This window comes from Mytilus trossulus, chromosome 7 (assembly GCF_036588685.1).
Source record: "Mytilus trossulus isolate FHL-02 chromosome 7, PNRI_Mtr1.1.1.hap1, whole genome shotgun sequence".
In the NCBI taxonomy this organism is placed as follows: Eukaryota; Metazoa; Mollusca; class Bivalvia; order Mytilida; family Mytilidae; genus Mytilus; species Mytilus trossulus.
In genome coordinates, this window is record NC_086379.1 from 45,690,587 (window position 1) to 45,711,784 (window position 21,198).

The following is a 21,198-nucleotide window of genomic DNA, read 5'->3' on the forward strand; positions in this document are numbered from 1 at the left end:
AAACCTCTCTCTTGTATCACAGTCGCATATAAATCATTATATCAACAACAATGTTTGAACAAAATAAACAGACATAATAGGTAAACGATATCCAGTTGCAATCATTACATTCAAACATGGAGAAAATGATTGTCAATGTATGACATCAGTAAACACAATTATCAAAAAGTACGGATATTATTAACACCATCCTCAAATTGTTGTCTTATTGTGTGTTTTTATCTTTTATGCGATACATCAAAATATCTATTAAAGATATATAACAGATAAATAAAAAGTTAGTTATCTGCCTACTACAAGTGTAAATGTGAAAAATATGGCCGGATTAAAATGTTCGTGTCCAAATAAATCTGATATCTTGTTTATCATTTTGACGTTGACTGCAGCAGGTATTCATGGAGTATCTCAACTTTCTTACATGACGTCATATACTAAATCATGTGAGCTCCATACGGACGATGTAAAGTGTCACATACATCAAGGACTGTGGTATTATTGTGAGACACCTCTTGGTAACAGCACGACATCATGTTCATACGGTAAGTGTTAACATACATCAAGGACTGTGGTATTATTGTGAGACAGATCTTGGTAACAGCACGACATCATGTTCATACGGTAAGTGTCACATACATCAAAGACTGTGGTATTATTGTGAGACAGTTCTAGGTAACAGCACTACATCATGTTCATACGGTAAGTGTTAACAAAATTGTGACAATAAAATTAACGGTACCAATGTTCTTACACCAGATGCGCATTTCGACAATACCTGTCTCTTCAGTGATGCTCATGGCCAAAATAATTGAAATCCATTTTGATATTTGAAACATAATGATAGCCACAATGCATTAAGCATAATTTTAGGACAAACAAAACTATGATGTATATCTCATTAATGTACGCACTTGTTAGGGACTACCCAATTAATATATTCTAGAACTACTTACTTAAAGTAATTTTAGAATATATACCAGTTCAATGTTACTTAAACAGTCAAATCGAGAGTAAATGTACAGCAGTAAACAGTCTATTCTTTTTTAACATAAAAAAAAAAGAAGATGTGGTATGATTTTCAATGGGACAGTTATCAACAAGAGACCAAATTGAAACAGAAATTAACAACGATAGGCCTTCAACAATGAATTGTAACTTCACGTTGACTTACAAGGTACTTGTTTTGTTAAAAGGGAATAGAAAAGGTAATATTTATTAAATAGTAAGATATGTTTGAGCTTTAGATTTTTTGCATTTGATTGAGGACTTTTCTTTTTTTAATTTTCCTTGGAGTTTAGTTGTTTGTGATTTTACTTTTTGTCATGTTTTGAGCAGAGTATTTATGAAATATCTTCAAACAATGTATCTTTTAAAAATGCTATCTTTCCGTCGGTTGGCAAGTATATCTATCATATTCATAATAGTCATGTATATTTCATGTATCATTCGTAATCTTACATTTGTTTATCTATTTATATATATATCCTTATTAAGACCATGAAAACACATTTCTATTTTTAGATCACCTCGAGGACTGGGTAAGAGGTGCTGCAATTCTATCAGCGGTTGGCATGGCAACTCTCGTTTTTGTGTGGATGATGGTAGTTGTTACGTCATGTGGTCTTTTGGGTTTTAAATTGAAACCTCTGAAATTTGTTCTCACTGTGGTATCAGGTAAAGTGTTGAATTTAAAAAAAAAAGCAATATAAATAAAAGCAACAGTACACAGGCACTTGTTTCTATCCATAGGAAGGTTGACTATCCATATAAATAGAAGAAGGATGCTAACGATTTTTTTTAGGTCACGACAATCTCCGCTTCGGACGCTTTTTCTACCCTTTAACTTAATGAATCTACCTTATATGAATCGATTTAGTGATTATTTTCCTTTGACACTAAACTAATATCATAAAAAGTAAAATCACAAAAATACTGAACTCAGGAGGAAAATCAATTTAGAAAGTCCATAATCACATGGCAAAATCAAAAAACAAAACGCATCAAAAACGAATGGACAAGAACTGTCATATTCCTGACTTGGTACAGGCATTTTCAAATGTAGAAAATGGTGGATTAAACCTGGTTCTATAGTGCTAACCCTCTCACTTTAATAACAGTCTCATCAAATTCCGCTATATTTACATGATGCGTTAAATAAACAGTCACAATTAATAAAATAGTCAAAATATGGGTACATCAGTCATTATCGTATAACAATTTTAAAAGGAACAATTTAACAGGACACAAAAACATCTACTATCTACGAACACATGGATTGATTTGAGTGTCTGACGTCAGAAAAATTATAAACGTCACATAAATTTGTCGTTCAATGTGCATACAAACAATTTTAAAATTTACATAGGCAAAATAATCCAGTGTTCCTCTTCTCGGTAATCTACTCTCAATTCACTAAACCATGTCGAAAACTTGAACTACCATTTTTTTTCTGGATAGAAACAAGTGCCTGTGCAACAGTGTTAAACCGGCGTTCAGAAGTCATAAATCGATTGAGAAAAACAAATCCATGTTAAAAAAAAAAAAAACGAGGGAAACGCATCATATAAGAGGAAAACAAAAGAACAATAAGAACACCGAGGTGAAGTGCAACAAAACAAAAAAAACGACAACACATATATAAAAACGAACTTTTTGACAACAACCGACATATTCCTGACTTGGTACAGGATATCTAAAGAAAAATAGTTGGTTGAACCTGGTTTAATGTCATGCCAAACTTTACACTTATCGCATAAATAAGATATTTAAATTTGTTTTTGAATGTGTGTTTGTGTAATTGATGGTAAAAAAATACGGTTGGATGAATTTGAATTGTTTTACATTGTCTTATCGGGGCCTTTTATAGCTGACTATATGCGGTAAGGGCTTTGCTCATTGTTGAAGGCCGTACGGTGACCTATAATTGTTAATGTTTGTGTCATTTTGGTCTTTTGTGGATAGTTGTCTCATTGGCAATCATACCACATCTTCTATTTTATATTGATTGTTGCATGATTCATCCTATACGAATTCCATATTTGAGAAAATGTGCAGCCATGATAGATTGAATGTTTCGGTGTAAAGTTAAAAAAAGAGAGAAAAAAGTTAAGATTAAGTCTAATAAACTCATCATAGATACCAGGACTAAATTTAGTATATACGCCAGACGCGCGTTTCGTCTACAAAAGACTCATCAGTGACGGTCGAATCCAAAGAAGTTTAAAAAAAAAAGACCAAATACAGTACGAAGTTGAAGAGCATTGAGGACCAAAATTCCTAAAAGTTTTGCCAAATACAGCCAAGGTAATCTGTACGGTAAATGGACATGAGCAAGTCTTCAAAGTGAGAAACAATCTAATGGTATATAAAGAGCAGCAATGGTCTTAATAGAACAAATAAACGTAAGTTAGGAATAAATTTCATCAGTGAAAGAGCGACTGAATATACTTTAGGGACATTCAAACTCATAAATCGGAAACAAACTGACAATGCCATGAAAAAGACGATCATAAAACAACGTGACAACAGTCGACAAACCGGAAAACTAATGGATGAACAACACGAACCCCACTTGAATACTAGGGCGATTGCAGGTGCTCCAAAGGTGAACATGCACTATCATACTCTAGTTATGCACATGACTAGCATATAAACCAAATGAACATTAACAAAACAGCCTATCCCGTCTAAGCATTGGCCAACTTTGTGGGATGGAAATTAAAACAACTATAGTTTTCATTATCAATTCACTTGCAGTCGATTAAAATATTTTTAGAATTTACCAGGGTTGCGTTCAATATCGTAGCGGCTACATAGCGATGCGTAGATTTATGATTATTGAACATGTAGCTAGCCTAGCTGCTACATAGATGTTGATTGAAGCTAAGCAAGTTACTGGTTCAATGTTATTAATCTACTTAGCCGCTACGATATTGAACGCAATCATGTACACCTCAATGAAATGTCTGTTGTTACTGAACAGTGCTGAATTGACTGCAAGCGAATTTACCAAACAGTACGGAATTGACCGCAGTGGATATTCGCAAAATGACTAAAACACTGAACATGACTGAATAAGTTAACTTATTGTTTAGAGATATTAGATAAGGTTCAGATCAAAACGAACGTTTAAGACTTAACTTCAGTTACCAGCAATCATTGCAATTGATATTGAAATTTCAATCTTTTAAAAGTATTATAAAATCATGGTTTTCCCGTTGTACTTTTCAAATGTTTATCGGCTACCAATGTTTCCTTTTCTTATGAAAAATAGCTATGTGTATGTTTTTCTTGTTTTTTTAGAAGTACTGATACTATCAGTACTAATTATTTATGGAATGAAGTCACAGTCAAAAGAGTTCGGCTTTTGTTTTATATGTGAAATATTAACAGTGGTAATTATTAATGCTACAGTAACAATTTATATCGTTTTATGGATAAAAGAAAGACAAAAGGAACCAACTGAGATGAAACCTCTGATAGCTTCAGGTTGATAGTATTATGATCCTTGTGTTTATGTGTTTTGTCTGTATGGGTTAATGCACATTTAGTCATGTTATTTAGCTAGCTGTATTTGTATGAAATGAATAATAAAAGAAATATTTAATTACAGAATAATGTTTCGTTTCGTGATATCTTGCTTTACAGTTTATCTTTGATCTATAAGTTTGAATGTCCCTCTGGTACCTTTCGCCCCTCTTTTATAGATAAGTGCATACAATTAACTAAATGGTAAGTTAGATTCTACTCGAAACAAAAAAGGAATGGAGACTTCTGTTTTATCATTGCCTTGCTTTATTGGACAACAATGAAAGAAGGTATTGGGTTAATGTCAAAGAGACTGAGACAAAGCAAGAAAAATTGCATATAAACATCTAGAGGTCCGTCAATAGTCTTGAATGAAAGACAGTTTTGTTTCATATTTCTTATTCACAATTTGATGCGACTGTCATACGATATTCCCGTGCTTGCATTTCCTATCATGATTTTCTTGATAGAGGGTTACTGCTCACAAGGAAGCTATTAAATCAAGAGTTCCAAATGGTGAAGTTGAAATCATCCCTTCGTAAATTTTACGGACGCCATCACGAGTTGGTTGACCGTTATGGAATAACCATTTCACAAATGATATCGGATATGTTCCTCACGTCGTAACTACAATCCCCTTCCCTTTCATGAATTTGACCTACCGAATTAGACTATTTACCGGATTTGTAATCACATAAGCAACACGACGGGTGCCGCATGTGGAGCAGGATCTGCTTACCCTTCCGGAGCACCTGAGATCACCCCTAGTTTTTGGTGGGGTTCGTGTTGTTTATTCTTTAGTTTTCTATGTTGTGTCATGTGTACTATTGTTTTTCTGTTTGTCTTTTTCATTTTTAGCCATGGCGTTGTCAGTTTGTTTTAGATTTATGAGTTTGACTGTCTCTTTGGTATCTTTCGTCCCTCTTTTCATACAAGTGCATGAGAGGTTAAGCTTGCTATAAAACTATGTTTAATCCACCATTTTCTACATAAAAAATGCCTGTACCAAGTCAGGAATATGACAGTTGTCATCCATTCGATTGATGTGTTTGAGCTTTTGATTTTGTCATTTGATTAGGGACTTTCCGTATTATTTTCCTCGGAGTTCAGTATTTTTGTTATTTTACTTTACACAACTGTTGCATTTGTTTTATAGTTTTAACTAGTAGTGTTATTATTAGATTTAAATGTTCAATAATCGATTAAAAATATTAAAGACTGACTTAAAGTTTCAGTGAATTTATAAAATCCCTATCAATTTCATGGATTTAACAAAATAACTGGTATTTTTATTGATTTATCAAAATCAAATAACTATTTCAGGGATATTATAAAATCCATGAATTTAAAAATTCATTGTAACAGGAAAAGGAAGATATGCCTACTTAATCATTAATAATAACAACTTATATAGATATAAATTGTATGACTGGTTGTTATAGTTAAATGTGAACGATATCAAAAGGATAAAAAATTATTACATTAACGATTATCTATATCTGGGAGTAGCAATTGTGTCAATTGTAGCAATTGAAGTAAGAAACTATTCGTTGTATACCACGTGCATATCAAAATTGTTTTTTTTTTACTTTACATACAAGTACAATTATAATACATTAATAGAAGCGAATCGAAAATGAAAGGTAAGTAGATGCCAAAGTCCTCAAAAGAATAAATATAAGGACGTCTGAACCAGTGACAACTCTCAGCCATATTTTATTCACTGGATCACAAGTGATGGTGATACAAGGCTGAAAATACATTCAGTATATGTTATTCGTCTAAATAACAGCCAGACAATATTAGATCTGTAAATTTGCTTCCGCAAGTTTATTATATTTCCTGGCAGGAATTCGATCTGTGCTCCTGATATAAAATCGCCTTTAACTATGCCCGACACGCTAGAACACTCGACCACCTATGCGCGACAAAAATCAAGCTTTTTTCCTCGTAATGTTTTATCTAGCGTCGTAACATAATACAGTCATGATATATAAGTCATCAAGATTGAATATTACAATGCGAGGTTTGGCTAACCACTAAACCAGGTATAATCCATATGTTTTTTTCTTAAAATGTCAGGAAAATGGCAGTTGTTATCTAATAGTACGTTTCGGGTGTTTTGCATTGTCTTGTGTTTTTATTCACTTCTGTAATCAGTGTTTTTGCTGCTTCGTTGTTCTTCTCTTATAGTTCATGTGTTTCCATCCGTTTTTGTTTGTAACCCGGATATGATTTCTCTCAATCGATTTGTGAATTTCGAACAGCGCCCGGGTATACTACTATTGCCTTTACAGATCAGCTGAGTTATCTTTATTTCAATAAATGGAGGACACAAATTTGCTACAACAAATCACATTTAATTCTATTTGGCTGAATGTGATACAAGGTAGATAAACAGTAAAAGGGTTGCACACATAAAATATTGTGAGCTCAGTCATTAATGGTGACATGTTTTGGAATTAATCAATATTAATAGTGATTTCCTCATAGGGTATTTGCGTCGGAACACATTAATTCTAAAATCATATGATAGCATAATACGGGTTATGTTCTATTCGTATATTTGATGACGGTACGATACTTTAAACTTCTAACGGGGGGGGGGGATTAATAAACTAGGATTTTAAACAATTGTCCATAGTACAAAACAATAAAAATGTATGTGTTCCGTCAAGTCACATTTTTTTTTTCGTAACTCATTTTCACAAAACATATCTGTTATGCATATAAAAAATAATGATAGGGAACAAATATTTTTATATTGGTCTGTTCTATTGGTTGTTGTTTAAAACTTCAGTTTCTGGTGTTGTTGATCGGCTTTTGAGCAAGGTTAAGATGGCGGTTTTGTTTGTGGCTTTGTACATCATTCTAGTATGTCTTTGAGTTTCTTGGAATTTTCATTTGACAGATGGTCAATTATGTTGCGTTTTTGGTTGGAACTGCATTCCCCTGTTGTCAATGAATAAAATCTAGTTTTGTAAGATGACACAATCTCGCTAGATTTGTATTGTTAAATGTAGAATACAACCACTCGCAAACAAGCCGGAATTTTGAATGTTACCATTACAGGAAAGTTAATTTAAAAAATCCAGAAAAACTGACGATAATGAACCAAGAACACAATAAAGCACAACAAAGACAACATGGTCAATAGTACAGCATTTTGCTACTATGATGTTTATCGATATCCTTATTCAGGAAAAACGGTGGCATCTTATTATAAAGAAATGCTAACGCACATTTCCCGATTCCCCCTAGATGCGTGTACCATGCAATCTGATCTATCCAGCTTCCATGCTTGATAAGTTTATTGTCTGACGGGTTTTGTCCTAGTGTCATTGATGTCTTTTGTATATTTTTAACAATAATAAATAATAATAATAAAAAAAAAATACGCTGGAAGTTGAAAAGAATAAAATTTAAAAAATCAGCTCTGTCTAAAACCTTATTATATATGGGGGAATCATAATAAGATTATGTTTCAGTTTATATTTTCGGATAACCAGTTTTACTGTGGTCATTTTATAATTACTGTCCAAGGTTCAGGGAGTATACTGTATGGTCCTGTATGCCATAACCATTTAATGTAAATGTGTTTGTGTTTGTGAAAATAAATATTGTCTATTGTTTCAATAATATGAATGCATGCAGCATATTTTTCCTCTGTCATTGTCTTTTATCTATCGTAATAATGAGATTGAAATAACATTCATCATTAGAAAACAAAACGTTTGAGTGCGTTGTATAATTAAAATTAGCATAAGGTATGAAGCTGTCGCTTGTAAGGGAGGTAATATATCACATGACTGAAAACAAATCAACAAAAAACAAATTGGGAGATTTTCTCAACTTTTACATGTATCACCCATTCTATAATGAACATACCCTGGAGATCGTTAGTTAAATGAAATTAAACTACAGGTTATTATAATTATGTCGGTGAATAGTATAAAGACAAACATGGTAATGTGTTTTTTCTTCAGTTTCAACTTTCAGAATGATTTTCTTACTATTTTAGTATTTATCAGTTTATGATCCTATTATCTATATCTGGTGTGTCTTCATACTAATCTGTAATCACAATTAGAATAAAGTAAAATTCAATAATTACAACAGAAAAAAAAGTCAGTAAAGTTTTTGAGATGCCATCGTGGATTTTTGATTGAATGATTTTAATCATGATCAGTTGCAAATATTACATGGACATATTAAGGGCAATTATATTGATAATGTTAATTGAATAAAAAAAAAACTTGCTTTGAACTAGATCCACTTACTAGTATTAATGTGCTAGGTAAGATGGTTAAAGTTTGCAAGAAGTCAAGTGCTTTCGCTTTTAAAGCTGGCTTTACTCTTAAGTTGCCATTAATAGTCTTTGCTTGCACTCCTAAATGTATGATGCATGAATTGTTTTGTGAAACATCTTCAAATAGCAGTTTACTATTTGTGATTTGATCCAATTGATGATCAAATCCCAGATCTTCTGTACTAAATGTAAGTGTGCTTGATACATTTCACCTGATTAACAAGGAAGTTAATTAAATGAGATATGGGGTATTTATATTACAAAATTAGTCAACAAAATAAGTTAAAAACAGCAGTCATCTTTCCAATAAAAATAATGGTGTGATATATAAGTATTTACTTAATAATGTATCTAATTTTTTTTGTTAGTTAATTCAAGGATTTGTATACAGTAATATGCAGAGGCAGTTTTATAAGGTTTTTCAGTGGGCCCCTTCTTTCACAGTCATTGCCCCCACCTTATGATAATGATCAACAATGTATATAATATGCAATGCATTAATTCTTCTTGATATGTGTGGTCAGTTCTCAAACCATGTAAGTTGGCGAAAGAGCAGCTTACAATATCACTTGTTACGGTAAGATTAGCTGAGCTTGCCACAAAAAAGGTTTTGCACTTATTTCCTGAGATTTATAGTTTCAGAGGATGAAAATTTGCATATAGCAATAATGACACCATTTACAAGAATGAAATATTTTTTTCATTGTTTTGGCAATTGACTGAAAATAAAAATTAACATACAATGTACTCACACATTATCAACTATTGTTGTACACATTGAATTACATATTTTCATCAAAAGAAAACACTTTAAGTACGCTTTTTCATCAATTGAAACTTGAGTGGTCATACAAATAATAACATTTAATAAAATTGAGAATGGAAATGGGGGATGTGTCAAAGAGACAACAACCCAACCATAAAGCAGACAACAACAGAAGGTCACCAACAGGTCTTCAATGTAGCTAGAAATTCCCGCACCTGGAGGTGTCCTTCACGTGGCCCTTATTAATATATATACTAGTTCAGTGATAATGAACGCCATACTAAACTCCAAATGGTACACACGAAACTAAAATTAAAAATAATACAAAACTGACAAAGGACAGAGGAATGATTAAAGTTCTTTACCATCTCAATACTGTCTATACATGACAAAAATAAGAAAACAACTAGATACAAAAATTTACGTTCCATACTGTAAGTGACAAGTAGTAGTGGTGAGTAGCAAACTCGCGTCGTGTAAGAGAAAACTATAAACCATGAGATTCCAAGCCTTCTTATTACACAAATCCTTTGTTAATTGTTTAGATTTTTTAGGCTACCATGTAAGGATTTTTTTTGTAGGAATATTAATACTATAAATACATTGAAATACAATAAGGAAATACTAGATCAATATTTAAGAATTAGCATACATGTAGCTGCTAAAGGTTATAAAAAATGCATGGTCTGACCTGGTTAAGTATTTATGGTCATTCTCTCAAAAAAAGCACAGGATGTGTTTACCTGTTCTTTATTACAGATACATGTACAGACAGACGTGTTAATATAATGTACATGTACAGACTGTACATGTACATTATATTCACACAATTAAATTTGCATATACATGTAAACGAGGAAGGGGAAGTATATAAGATATACCCAGGACATACATGTACTCCAGATGAGGAACTGTTCTTTGTATTCAACAATAATAGCCTCAAATAAAGGGCTATATATATCACCATAAGGTTAAAAGGTCTTTGATCTAATCTCTTTCTTTAAGCACTTATATAGCTGCTTGTTTGCTTAGCATGCAACACTAGAGAATAAGAACAGTGTCAGAATTATGCATATATCCGGGTAGGATGAAATATTTTCTTTGTGACGGTTACCTTATGAGCTACCACTTTAAGGTACATTGCTAGGATAGTCCATGTACATGAACAAATTAAATTCTTTCATATGGCATTAACCGGTTTTTTTAATTGACTTTGGAATTAAATGTACATGTACCGGTATGTTTCTTTTACAAAATTAGAATGAATATATCTTTGCCGGTTTGGGTTAAATACAAGGTCAGACAGGAATAAAAATCTGGCCATATGTGATTATTTTTTCTCCTGTATGCACCTTGTGGGGGACATAGAAAACTGGTTGTCTTTGTTTGTCAAGTGTTGTTAGTGCCTTAAAGTGTACAATTCATGTCAGATTCATTTGAAAATTATAATATGTTTTTTATCAGTAGTGTATCAGACGTGTTTGAAAAAAAATCAGTGCCAATGAACTGTTTCTTAAACAGTTATACCTCTTGGAAACATTAATTATATAGAAAATTGTATTGTTATTCTCTCATTTGTACAATTTGTCTTTTCATATAAAGTTATTTGTAACAAAAATTTGAAATATGTGCAACATGGTGGACATTGGAACTTTTCCATTCTTTTATTCAAATTAGAAAAAAACAACAAAAAAAGTTAAAAAACATATGTATATAATGTATATCATATAAAGTCTTTTTATTAAAGTCATAAGAAACGAGTGACGGGTGAAAAATAATGTTCAAGTTCTTCCAATTCTTAAACCAATGCATACAAACATCATTAACTTAGTCTTCTGTGCACAAATTTATCATTTTTTTCGTGTAAATTTCGTATAATCGTCAATTTTTTTTCTCAATCCGTCAGTGTTGTTGTGAAAATATGGCAGATAATTAAAGTTCATGTTTTGAAGCAGAAATTTAAAGATTGTCACCTATTTGTAAACAATCGATAAAAAATCAACCAAAAAGCATGGAAATTGAGCACATGTTTAACATGCAAATTCAGATTATAGTTTATTTTAAGGACATCCATGCGTATTGTGATCACCGGATTTTTACGAGATGGGTCACACTGAGGTCACTTTGCATACGGAAAATATGTTGGTTCCAGGAAGCAATTAAAATTAAGTAACCTTCTTCTAAATATGAATAAATTAAAGAATTTTCTTCAGAAAAAAGTATATGTACATAAGTTTTATACTGAAAATTATCCATTCTGTTATAAAAAAAAACATATGCATTTTTTTTTTGATTTGAGGTTCCTTCTGACTTTAACATTTAGTTTTAGTAATTGCTAGAAAGACATAGTTGGTCTCCTAGAGTTACCTCCCTTACAGCTATTTGACTATAGTCATGACAGCACTTGTCTGTGTGTCATGTATGTTCAACTTAGAGTTTATCAGTTTTGAAACAAAGTGGCCTTTTTCTTGGTGAAGGAATGAGGGCACAATTTAATTGGGGAAAGGGTGTAAAGGGGAAGGGGGTAATTTCTACAGTTTTGGTGGGGTTTTTTTTGCCATTTGGTCCAGTCATACATGTATATGAGCTGGTCCAATAATATCTTATCATTACTGGACCAAATGCTCAGTAACTAAAAAAATTACCAATAAAGAACAAAGACAACTTCTTTTACTCAGTTTATGATTAAATAGTCCATTTTTATTATTTTTAAAAACAATCAAAAAGCTTAGTAACCTACCAACCCATCTTTTTTATTGCTCTCCGGCTTTGGCAAACCAATATTTTTTTAAATGGTGATCCTACACCAAGAATTGATAGACCTAGAAAAAAGTCTGTTTTATATTTTGTATTAAATGAACCATTACTATTAAAAGATCATAATTTTTCAAATTTTGGGACCTCAGGATTATGTTGTTTTTAAGCCCAGGATTTCGGGATTTCATGTTTTTAACCCCGGGATTTCGGGATCAGGACCCCTCCTTCCCTCCCTCAATTACGCAAACTTTGACAATGAACTCTACAAAACCATCAATGAGAAACTGCAATGTTATTTAAAGGTTGTTGGGTATATACACATTTCATTAAGGACTTATCTAGAATGAATTCCATCAGGGGTTGGGTAGCCTCTTTTACCCAAGAACCGTTACCCAACCTATACAATTTAATTCGAAATTTAATATGTTATTGTGTGTTAAAATCTGTTTTTAACCCCATCACCTCAATTTTTTTTTAATTTAGGTGTCTTTTAATCAGTACAATAAATTCTGGAATAGTCCTGACAAAGTAAGACACTATAAAACCAGAAAAATCTAGTTCTTGTTAGTCAAGTTAGTTAAGAATAATTTTTTATGACTTTTTTTGGCTGATTTATATGTACTTTTAATTACCCAAAGTATCATATGTGCAACAAATATAGAGTAATATGAACAGCTCAATTTCAGAATTCCATACATCATGTACATTAGTGCAAGAGAACTTAGAAATGAATGTACAATTTGCATGACAAAATGTTACACTTTGGTATTTAAATTAAAAGGAAATTAAATAAAAAAGATCCTTTGATAATTCTCATAAAAAAATGTATTTTTGGACTTACAATCTCTTATCTCAAGACCAGACATTTATGGTCAGGTTGCACCTATGAATTGACACACCGCCAGTGACACTGGTAAATCCAAAAAAGGTTCTACAATGTGGATTCATTAAAATTCGTTGAATACAAATTTTTCTGAATTTCATGTGTACAAGGGAACCACCAATTCAAATGTTACAAATGAAAGAATGTAAGCAGACTTTGCCAAAAGCACTGAATACCTCTGAGAGATGAGCAACTCAGACATTGCATACCCTACCCAATTAACAGAATTGCTTATCCTTTCAATTTTTTTTGGACAAAAAATTTAACTACATGTATAGCTCTCACATCTAGTTGGGTTAGTTTTCATCATATATTCCTAATCAATTTTCCAGAATTCAAAATTATTCCATATTCAAATGATTCCTTGTTTTAACAATTAAACTATTATAATATAATTTCAAATTACAATTTATAAAGCGTCCACACCACAGTATAATTCAAATTAATGATTGAAGAAAAACACATTTCTAATGCGAATTGAACAATAAGAATTAGACAACTAGAATTATACAATTCAAATTAGACTTGAATTCAAAAGAAAAAAGAAAGAAGAGTTTGTGAACGTGATTAGAGAATTTGATTTGCCCTTGATTCGAAATGTAATTGGAATTAAACAAACATGTGAACGAGGCATTATTTCCAAAATACATACAATAAATCTTTCCTTATTTGCAGGTAAAGGTACACAATAATAAGATGTTTTACAAAGAATCAAAAGAGTAACAGAAAAACAATTATACATCTTCAAGGATTTTTTACTGGCTCTTAAATTACAATCAAGATTTCTACTGGTAAGTTTTTATTTATCAAATAGAGTTACCATGGACTGGTTACAGAAGATTTGCTATAATTCATGGAAGGAATACTAATTTTGTGGATTTCATAGGTATATGTTAAACATGAATTTAAATGTTCTACAAGTAGAAATTTTTTATAAGGTTGGACACAGATTTCCGCAATACCATGAAATCAAATTATCACAAACCTCAATCCACGAAAAATGGTACCCAGGAAAAAAGGAAAAATCAAGTAACGCAAATTTCTTTCAAATTTTAATTTATGTCTGAGCATTTACAATCTTGAAAAAGAAACATTTGATTCTATAGATTATACTGCAATTTTAGAAACTAATACACCACACATCTTACCTTTTTAAAATGTACAGCTGATATTAAAAAGAAGATGTGGTATGATTGCCAATGTGACAACTTTTCATTAGAGACCAGATGAAATTAACAACTAAAGGTGACTGTGCGGCCTTCAACAATGAGTTCATTTGAATCTAACCTGAAAGTGAAAACTCATATGTATTCACAGCCATAAGATTATCACTTTTGATTGAGATACATGTATTTGTTAAATATATTTGCAGAATTTTGAAAGCTTTTTAATTTTAAAGTGTTTCTATTTTACAGAGAATGACCCTATAGATACATGTAATTCTGTTTCACAAAAAGGGTTATCTCCCTTTCAATGTACAATTTAATTTAACACTTGTTGAAGAAAAATATTTGGCCACATTTATAATGAAGATATTGAGGGAAATGGTCTGCTTTAATAAAATTAGGACAAACAATAGAAGAAAAAGGATGAGAAAACACCCTGTAAAATGTCCTTGCTGCATTATTTAAAAAAAAATGTAAGTTCTTGATGTGTTTTTTTTTAATTCTATCTTCAGTGACAGATCCAGAGGGGGTTAAAGAAGTTAAAAACACATTTTTTTGGATGATCAATGCATTTGAATGGGTAGATATGGGTAAACCCCCTTTTGAAATGGCTGGATCCACCCCTGAGCTTTTTGCATGGTCACGATGGTATGGTAGTAATTTCTGTTAAATGAAATTAAAATTTAAATAAATATTTCTATTTTGCAAAGGCATCATACATACATGCATATGCAGTTTGGTATTTCACCTTTATTTCCATTTTATTTCAGTTGGGGTGTTTTCTCTTGCGATTTTTTTTCTATTATATCTTTACTAGAACACACCCGCGAAATCGCGGGCATTCAGAGCGTAGTTTAAAGTATGTGAAGTGTTGTAGGTAGAATTTTCGTAAAATATTGAAAGACTGGAGAATTTCAGCAAATAAGTCATAGGTTATTGGGGACAGGAAAATGCTTTTTTTTTTATCCGTCCTCCTTTATTTCCAATATTCCCATTTTTTGGTTTTCTATCAATTTCAATATGAACATACATTTAGTATGTTATGAACATTCAAGTAAGGAGCCTGTAATTCAGTGGTTTTTGTTTGTTTATGTGATACATATTTTTTTTCGTTCATTTTTTTGTACATAAATAAGGCCACTAGTTTTTTGGTTTCATTTGTTTTTACATTGTCATTTCGGGGCCATTAAAAGCTGAGTATGCGGTATGGGCTTTGCTCGTTGTTGAAGGTCGTATGGTAACCTATAATTGTTAATATCTGTGTCTTATTGGTCTCTTGTGGAGAGTTGTCTCAACATGGCAATCATACCACATCTTCTTTTTTTTTGTAATCAATAAACTTTGTAAAAGATTTAATGACTGGAGAATTTCAGAAAAGGTATCAAAAGTTCACATGCATATTTTTAGCGCTTATCTGTATATTATGAACATTCATTACTGTATAAATATAGTGTATTTACTTTCAATTTTAAGTGTACTAATCGATCCATACTGTGGTCATTGAAATATTATACAGACCCTCTCTATTTAATAAACTCTGTGACTGCCGTGGATAGTAAATTTGAAAATGATAGCAGATTGAATTCTTTATTTTTTGTATATGTATGTTCAAAGTATACAGAAAAACGCAAACCGGAAGTCTAATCTGACTTAAAATTTCGTCCAATGACGGGACAATATCCAGATGCCTTTTTTCTCATTTTTCTCCAAAAATAATTCAATCTTAATAATCATATGAATGGATGACAAATGGCACTATGCACTGTACCTATAGGACACAGAGGCGTGTTGATCAATTATTTGTGGAAAGAAGAGAAGCGACACCAAAAATGAAATCTTCTCGTTTAATAGTATAGATAAACAATAATCAGCTGATTTTAAATGTTGTTAAAAAAAATAGGTCACTGACAGATTTCAAGAAAGATATATTAATTTTCTGTTTTGTCCTTCTTCAGTAGCTGAGAAACTTTGGAATTCAGCAAGTAGATATATATAATATATAATACAATGTTCTGTATCATACCATTAGGTATATTTAATAAAGAACAGTTTGACACCTTAAGTGTTCTGTACACAATGAAATGTAAGATAAAGGTCATGTTAGTTGTTGCAAAATTGAAAAAATCTTTGTTGCAGTATCTTTAATTAATATTTATTATTATATAAATGCAAAAGACAGGGGACCTCAAAATTTATGTTATCAAAGAATCAATTACTATATATCAATCCACTTGTTATCACTTTTAACTTAAAATATGTAAGACAACTTGATTCAGTGAAAAATCCAGTGGCGGATCCAGGGCGAGGGTTCCGGGGTTGGATACCCCCTTTTTTTGGACGATCAATGCATTTGAATTGGAACATATAGTTGGAACCCCCCCTTTGCCCTGGGTTGGGAACCCCGCGTTTTAAAATGGCTGGATCTGCCCCTTAAATCACTCTTGCTGGTGCTTTATGAAAATCATGTATGACCTGTGTAAGATTGAGAGTAAATCACTTACAATCACAAGGGCTTTCATTCATAAAGATTTAGGCAGTCTCAGGGTACTAAAGTTATGATCAAAACACCAATTCAAGTATTTGATAATTGATTTTGCAGTCAGAGTATTAGAATTGTACTCTAAAGTATTAATATGACTGCAAGGCCAGCTTTCATTATGAAAATTTGTTACCAAGACTTGAAACAAGATGTAAGAACTTTATTGTTGACACATTTTAAATAAATTGAATTGAATAGTCATATTGATAAAACAGAGAACTATTAAGTTTGTTAATAGATTAATAATATTGAATAGTGAAGAGGCAATTCCATTGTTTTGATAGAACACGCTGTTGAATTCTTACTGTGTCTAGATAAGCTGGTATTCAAAGCACTTGTCATTGACCTGAAGTTTGTGTTTTTGACACAGTCTTTTAAGATATATAAACACCTCACCATATCCTCACCTGTGAATTGACAATTTTTTTATATACAAAAACGTGAAGGTGAAGAATTGGTTAGTAGTTCACCGATTTATAAGGGGCGCTAAACCTTTCCCTTTAACACAGATTAGAGTTTAATTAGTATTCATCTTTAACTGGATGCTTCTTGCAGGGAAAGTGGTGTACTACATGTAGTTTTTGTCTCGCCTGCAATGAAAGTTTTCATTCATTTTCATGATTCATGGGTCAATGTTAAGTTTCAGTGTTTAGATATAGGAAGATGTGGTGTGAGTGCCAATGAGACAACTCTCCATCCAAATAACAATTGAAAAAGTAAACCATTATAGGTTAAAGTACGGCCTTCAGGTACTTTAGGTCTGTTTTACAAGTACTATAAGCAATAGGTCATCTTTATTGGTGTACCATATAACCGTAAGTTGATTATGTCTGTCTAGCAGTAGCAGGTATCATCTGACCTTGATCTCATTTTTGTCTTTTGGTCAATTTTTAGTTCTTGTGTTTTGGTCTGTTTTTCAAATACGTAATAGCAAAAGGTCATCTATATTTAGTATATGGAATAATTGACAGGTTTATATATCATTGTTTACAATTCTTTGACTTTGATTATAGACTAGATCAGAAAATTGTCAAAGTCCTAATTGAACTCTGATAAAGATGAATAATTAGATATAATAAGATCAAATGTAAACTAAGGACAGAAATCAGATATATACGGGTATTTCAAGAGTAAGAATTAAAAACTAAATAGAAGATTAGATGAATCATTAAATAGTCTGAGGAATGAAATTATTTGAAATATCTTGATGTCTAATATATGTCATTTGACAATTTTCTCATTTTTCTGCAACATGTGCAATGCATACCTTTGTTATTGCACAACGAAAAAATTTAAAATACATTTGGGAATATAATACCTATATTTAATAGTTCAAACACCTTATTGGGTTGATAGCTGCTATATTTAGCTGGATGTTCAAGGTCACTTTTATTTTTCCAAGGCCTAGAAGACAAAGGGTTAGTTGTAAACAAAGTCATGTTATGTAATAAACCACAATGTTTGTTTGCTCACCTGTACCAAAGGCCTTTTGATAATTATACAGCTATCACTGAGGACATGTTATCATCTCGATATATTATTGTTGACTGTGATTTCATTATTATATTATGTATGATACATATTTTTAAGGGATTTTAGGGGAAAAGGTTAAACCACAAATTTTCAATAAGCTTTAAATGTAGACTTTTGGCGACCTCACTAAATCAAAGATCCATGAAAATTGGTACCAACGAAAAATTTAAGAATCCACAATATAACAAACCTAAGTGAGAACTGTTTGAACTTTCTTAAATGTCTGTTTCTAAAAGACTTGAGGAGAGAAGGGTATTATAATATCCCAGGATTACCTGTATTCAGATTTTTAATATTATATGTCTTGAGCTTGTATAACTTTAGATCTGGTTTTTAGACAAATCTTCGTTTTACCATTATGAAAACCTGAGATAAGATACTTTTTTTTTTATGTCAAATAGAAGGCTTTATTAAGTAAATTCATTGTAAGACTCTGAATGGATTGTTTTATCACTAGGAATTATTTTGAATTAGCACCATTCATAAAATTATGACCTTTTCTCGGCCCCTTGATGGACATATTTACTTGACTATACAATACTCAAACAAATTAAATTTGATTTAGATAATTGCAATACACACACATCAATTAAGTTTATTGCAATGAACACATTGATTAAGTTTATTGCAATGAACACATTGATTAAGTTTATTGCAATGAACACATTGATTAAGTTTATTGCAATATGCACATATTAATTTAGTTTATTGAAATACATATATTGATTTAGTTTATTTCAATATGCACACATTGATTTAGTTTATTGCAATATGCACACATTGATTTAGTTTATTGCAATATGCACACATTGATTTAGGTTATTGCAATATGCACACATTGATTTAGGTTATTGCAATATGCACACATTGATTTAGTTTATTGCAATATGCACACATTGATTTAGTTTATTGCAATATGCACACATTGATTTAGTTTATTGCAATATGCACACATTGATTTAGTTTATTGCAATATGCACACATTGATTTAGTTTATTGCAATATGCACACATTGATTTAGTTTAATGCAATATGCACACATTGATTTAGTTTAATGCAATATGCACACATTGATTTAGTTTATTGCAATATGCACACATTGATTTAGTTTATTGAAATAAGTACATATTGAGTTAATTGATATCAATTATACAATCATCGATTCAGTGTATTGCAATTCACACATTTTTATTTAGTTTATTGCAATACACACATTCATTTAGTTTATTGCAAATTGTCTATCTGTTGTTGTCTGCTTACTTTTACAAAAACTTTTTTCCTTTGACACTATGAGACCAGTTGGAATCATACATGGCACATTTATCATTGGAAAATCTAGTTTAAAAATTGTGTCTGATGATGATGCTGCCAACCAACATGGCTAAAAATAAAAAAGTGAAAAATTTGGTATATTTCTTTGATAACTGCTATTTCTAAGAAAATCTGTAAGTGTCACAACTATTCAAATGATTCTGAACGACATACTCCTTCGCCAATAATGAATTTAAATTTTCCTCATTTTTTAAATTTTCGCAACTTCCAACAGAAACCCTGGTTCTGTATGATGAAATTACTGTCTATCTACATCAAAGGAGTAGGGGCATTAAGGCCTGGTTTTGGCCCAAGAAAATAAAATGTTTGATAACTTTCTCCAATTGGCACATAAAGTCAACATCTGTATCGTTTTAAAAGACCTAATAAATTCAAAAGTATCATTTACCAACACCTTAAGAAGCACAACCATCCTTTTAAATATTTAGCAGTTCAACCTTTAGAAGTAGTAAATAAGCAGCCTGGTGAATCGCATTCAAAGTTTGTACGATCACGGAAAATAATTGAATTAAATTGGATTAAAAAATTACAGACAGTTTACCCTCTCGGTCTAAATGATAATATCATGGGAATTGGTAATATATCTAGAACCAATTCCGTTAACATTTTGGATATTGTTTCTAAAACTGTTCGTAAAAACCGTTCTCACGGTTGTAGAACAAATCGCAATCAAAGAAAATTTCGGGCCAATCATACCAATATTTCGGACCTTATTTCTATTTCAAAAAACAACGGCAGACATTATCTGTTAACAAAACTCTGTTCGTTACCGGTTAATAAGTTAAATAAAATTTTGGAGGATTGCAACACAATTTCATATAGCAGTCCTGAGTATGAAATTGTTCAAATTATTATGGCATATTGTTATTCTAAATTATTTCCCAAAATTGATCGCCCTGAAGATCATAAAAAACATTTTATTAAAATTAAGTATGTCAACAAAGGCTTTGATTTTGTAAATATTGCCGGTATATTTAACGACCATTCTGTTAAAGAACAAATTCCTGGATATTTTGACAATACTGAGCTACCTCTTATTTGTTATATTTACAAGAAATCTACCCGGAAATTTGTGTTTAATTATAGTCAATTGTGTAAAGATGTTAATATCAGTGAAAATACACCTACTTCATGTAATTGCAGTAATTCCGAATATATTTATGGACCCATTTCCCATGTTATAACAGGAGATCTTAACATCGTTCAAGACCGAGAGTTAAAATCATTTCTCAGTAAAGGACCTAAATATCGTCCCCCGTCAATTATTAATTGGAATGAGTGTCGTAATATCATCCACGACTCACTCCTTACTTACTGTATGAAATGGATAAAACGGGAAAAAGCTGACAAAAAATCTTTGGACTCTTTTTTTAATTCAGTAATGAAGAT

General features: G+C 31.5%; 2 protein-coding genes across 4 annotated transcripts in view; both read left to right on the forward strand.

Moving 5' to 3' along the window:
- Nucleotides 1–196: 196 nt before the first annotated feature.
- On the forward strand, nucleotides 197–4,557 carry LOC134727072 (uncharacterized). Of its 2 annotated transcripts, none has more exons than XM_063591462.1 (4): nucleotides 197–512; nucleotides 670–696; nucleotides 1,519–1,671; nucleotides 4,300–4,557. In XM_063591462.1, the coding sequence occupies exons 1-4, from the start codon at nucleotides 317–319 to the stop codon at nucleotides 4,488–4,490; spliced, it is 567 nt and encodes a 188-aa protein (XP_063447532.1). In that variant the 5' UTR covers nucleotides 197–316; the 3' UTR covers nucleotides 4,491–4,557. The 2 variants fall into 2 exon arrangements, 1 of the variants encoding a protein (XP_063447532.1); XR_010108708.1 differs by lacking the exon at nucleotides 197–512 and adding an exon at nucleotides 556–591.
- A 3,771-nt stretch (nucleotides 4,558–8,328) lies between these two features.
- The window catches only part of LOC134725161 (sodium-independent sulfate anion transporter-like), a 46,254-nt gene continuing 33,384 nt past the window's right edge, over nucleotides 8,329–21,198 (forward strand). Inside the window, exons 1-2 of one of the 2 annotated variants that reach the window (XM_063588756.1) lie at nucleotides 8,329–8,490; nucleotides 13,915–14,030. The gene's annotated coding sequence lies outside the window, so the exon portion shown is untranslated. The remainder of the gene's footprint in view (nucleotides 8,491–13,914; nucleotides 14,031–21,198) is intronic. The other variant, XM_063588757.1, reaches the window with a different exon arrangement.

Bases quoted from the DNA above. Each gene is read 5' to 3' on its own strand.
- LOC134727072 (XM_063591462.1), top strand. From the start codon at position 317: ATGGCCGGATTAAAATGTTCGTGTCCAAATAAATCTGATATCTTGTTT. The intron at 513-669 runs GTAACAGCACGA...AGACAGTTCTAG, and splicing joins TTATTGTGAGACACCTCTTG to GTAACAGCACTACATCATGT. The intron at 1,672-4,299 runs GTAAAGTGTTGA...TTGTTTTTTTAG, and splicing joins TGTTCTCACTGTGGTATCAG to AAGTACTGATACTATCAGTA.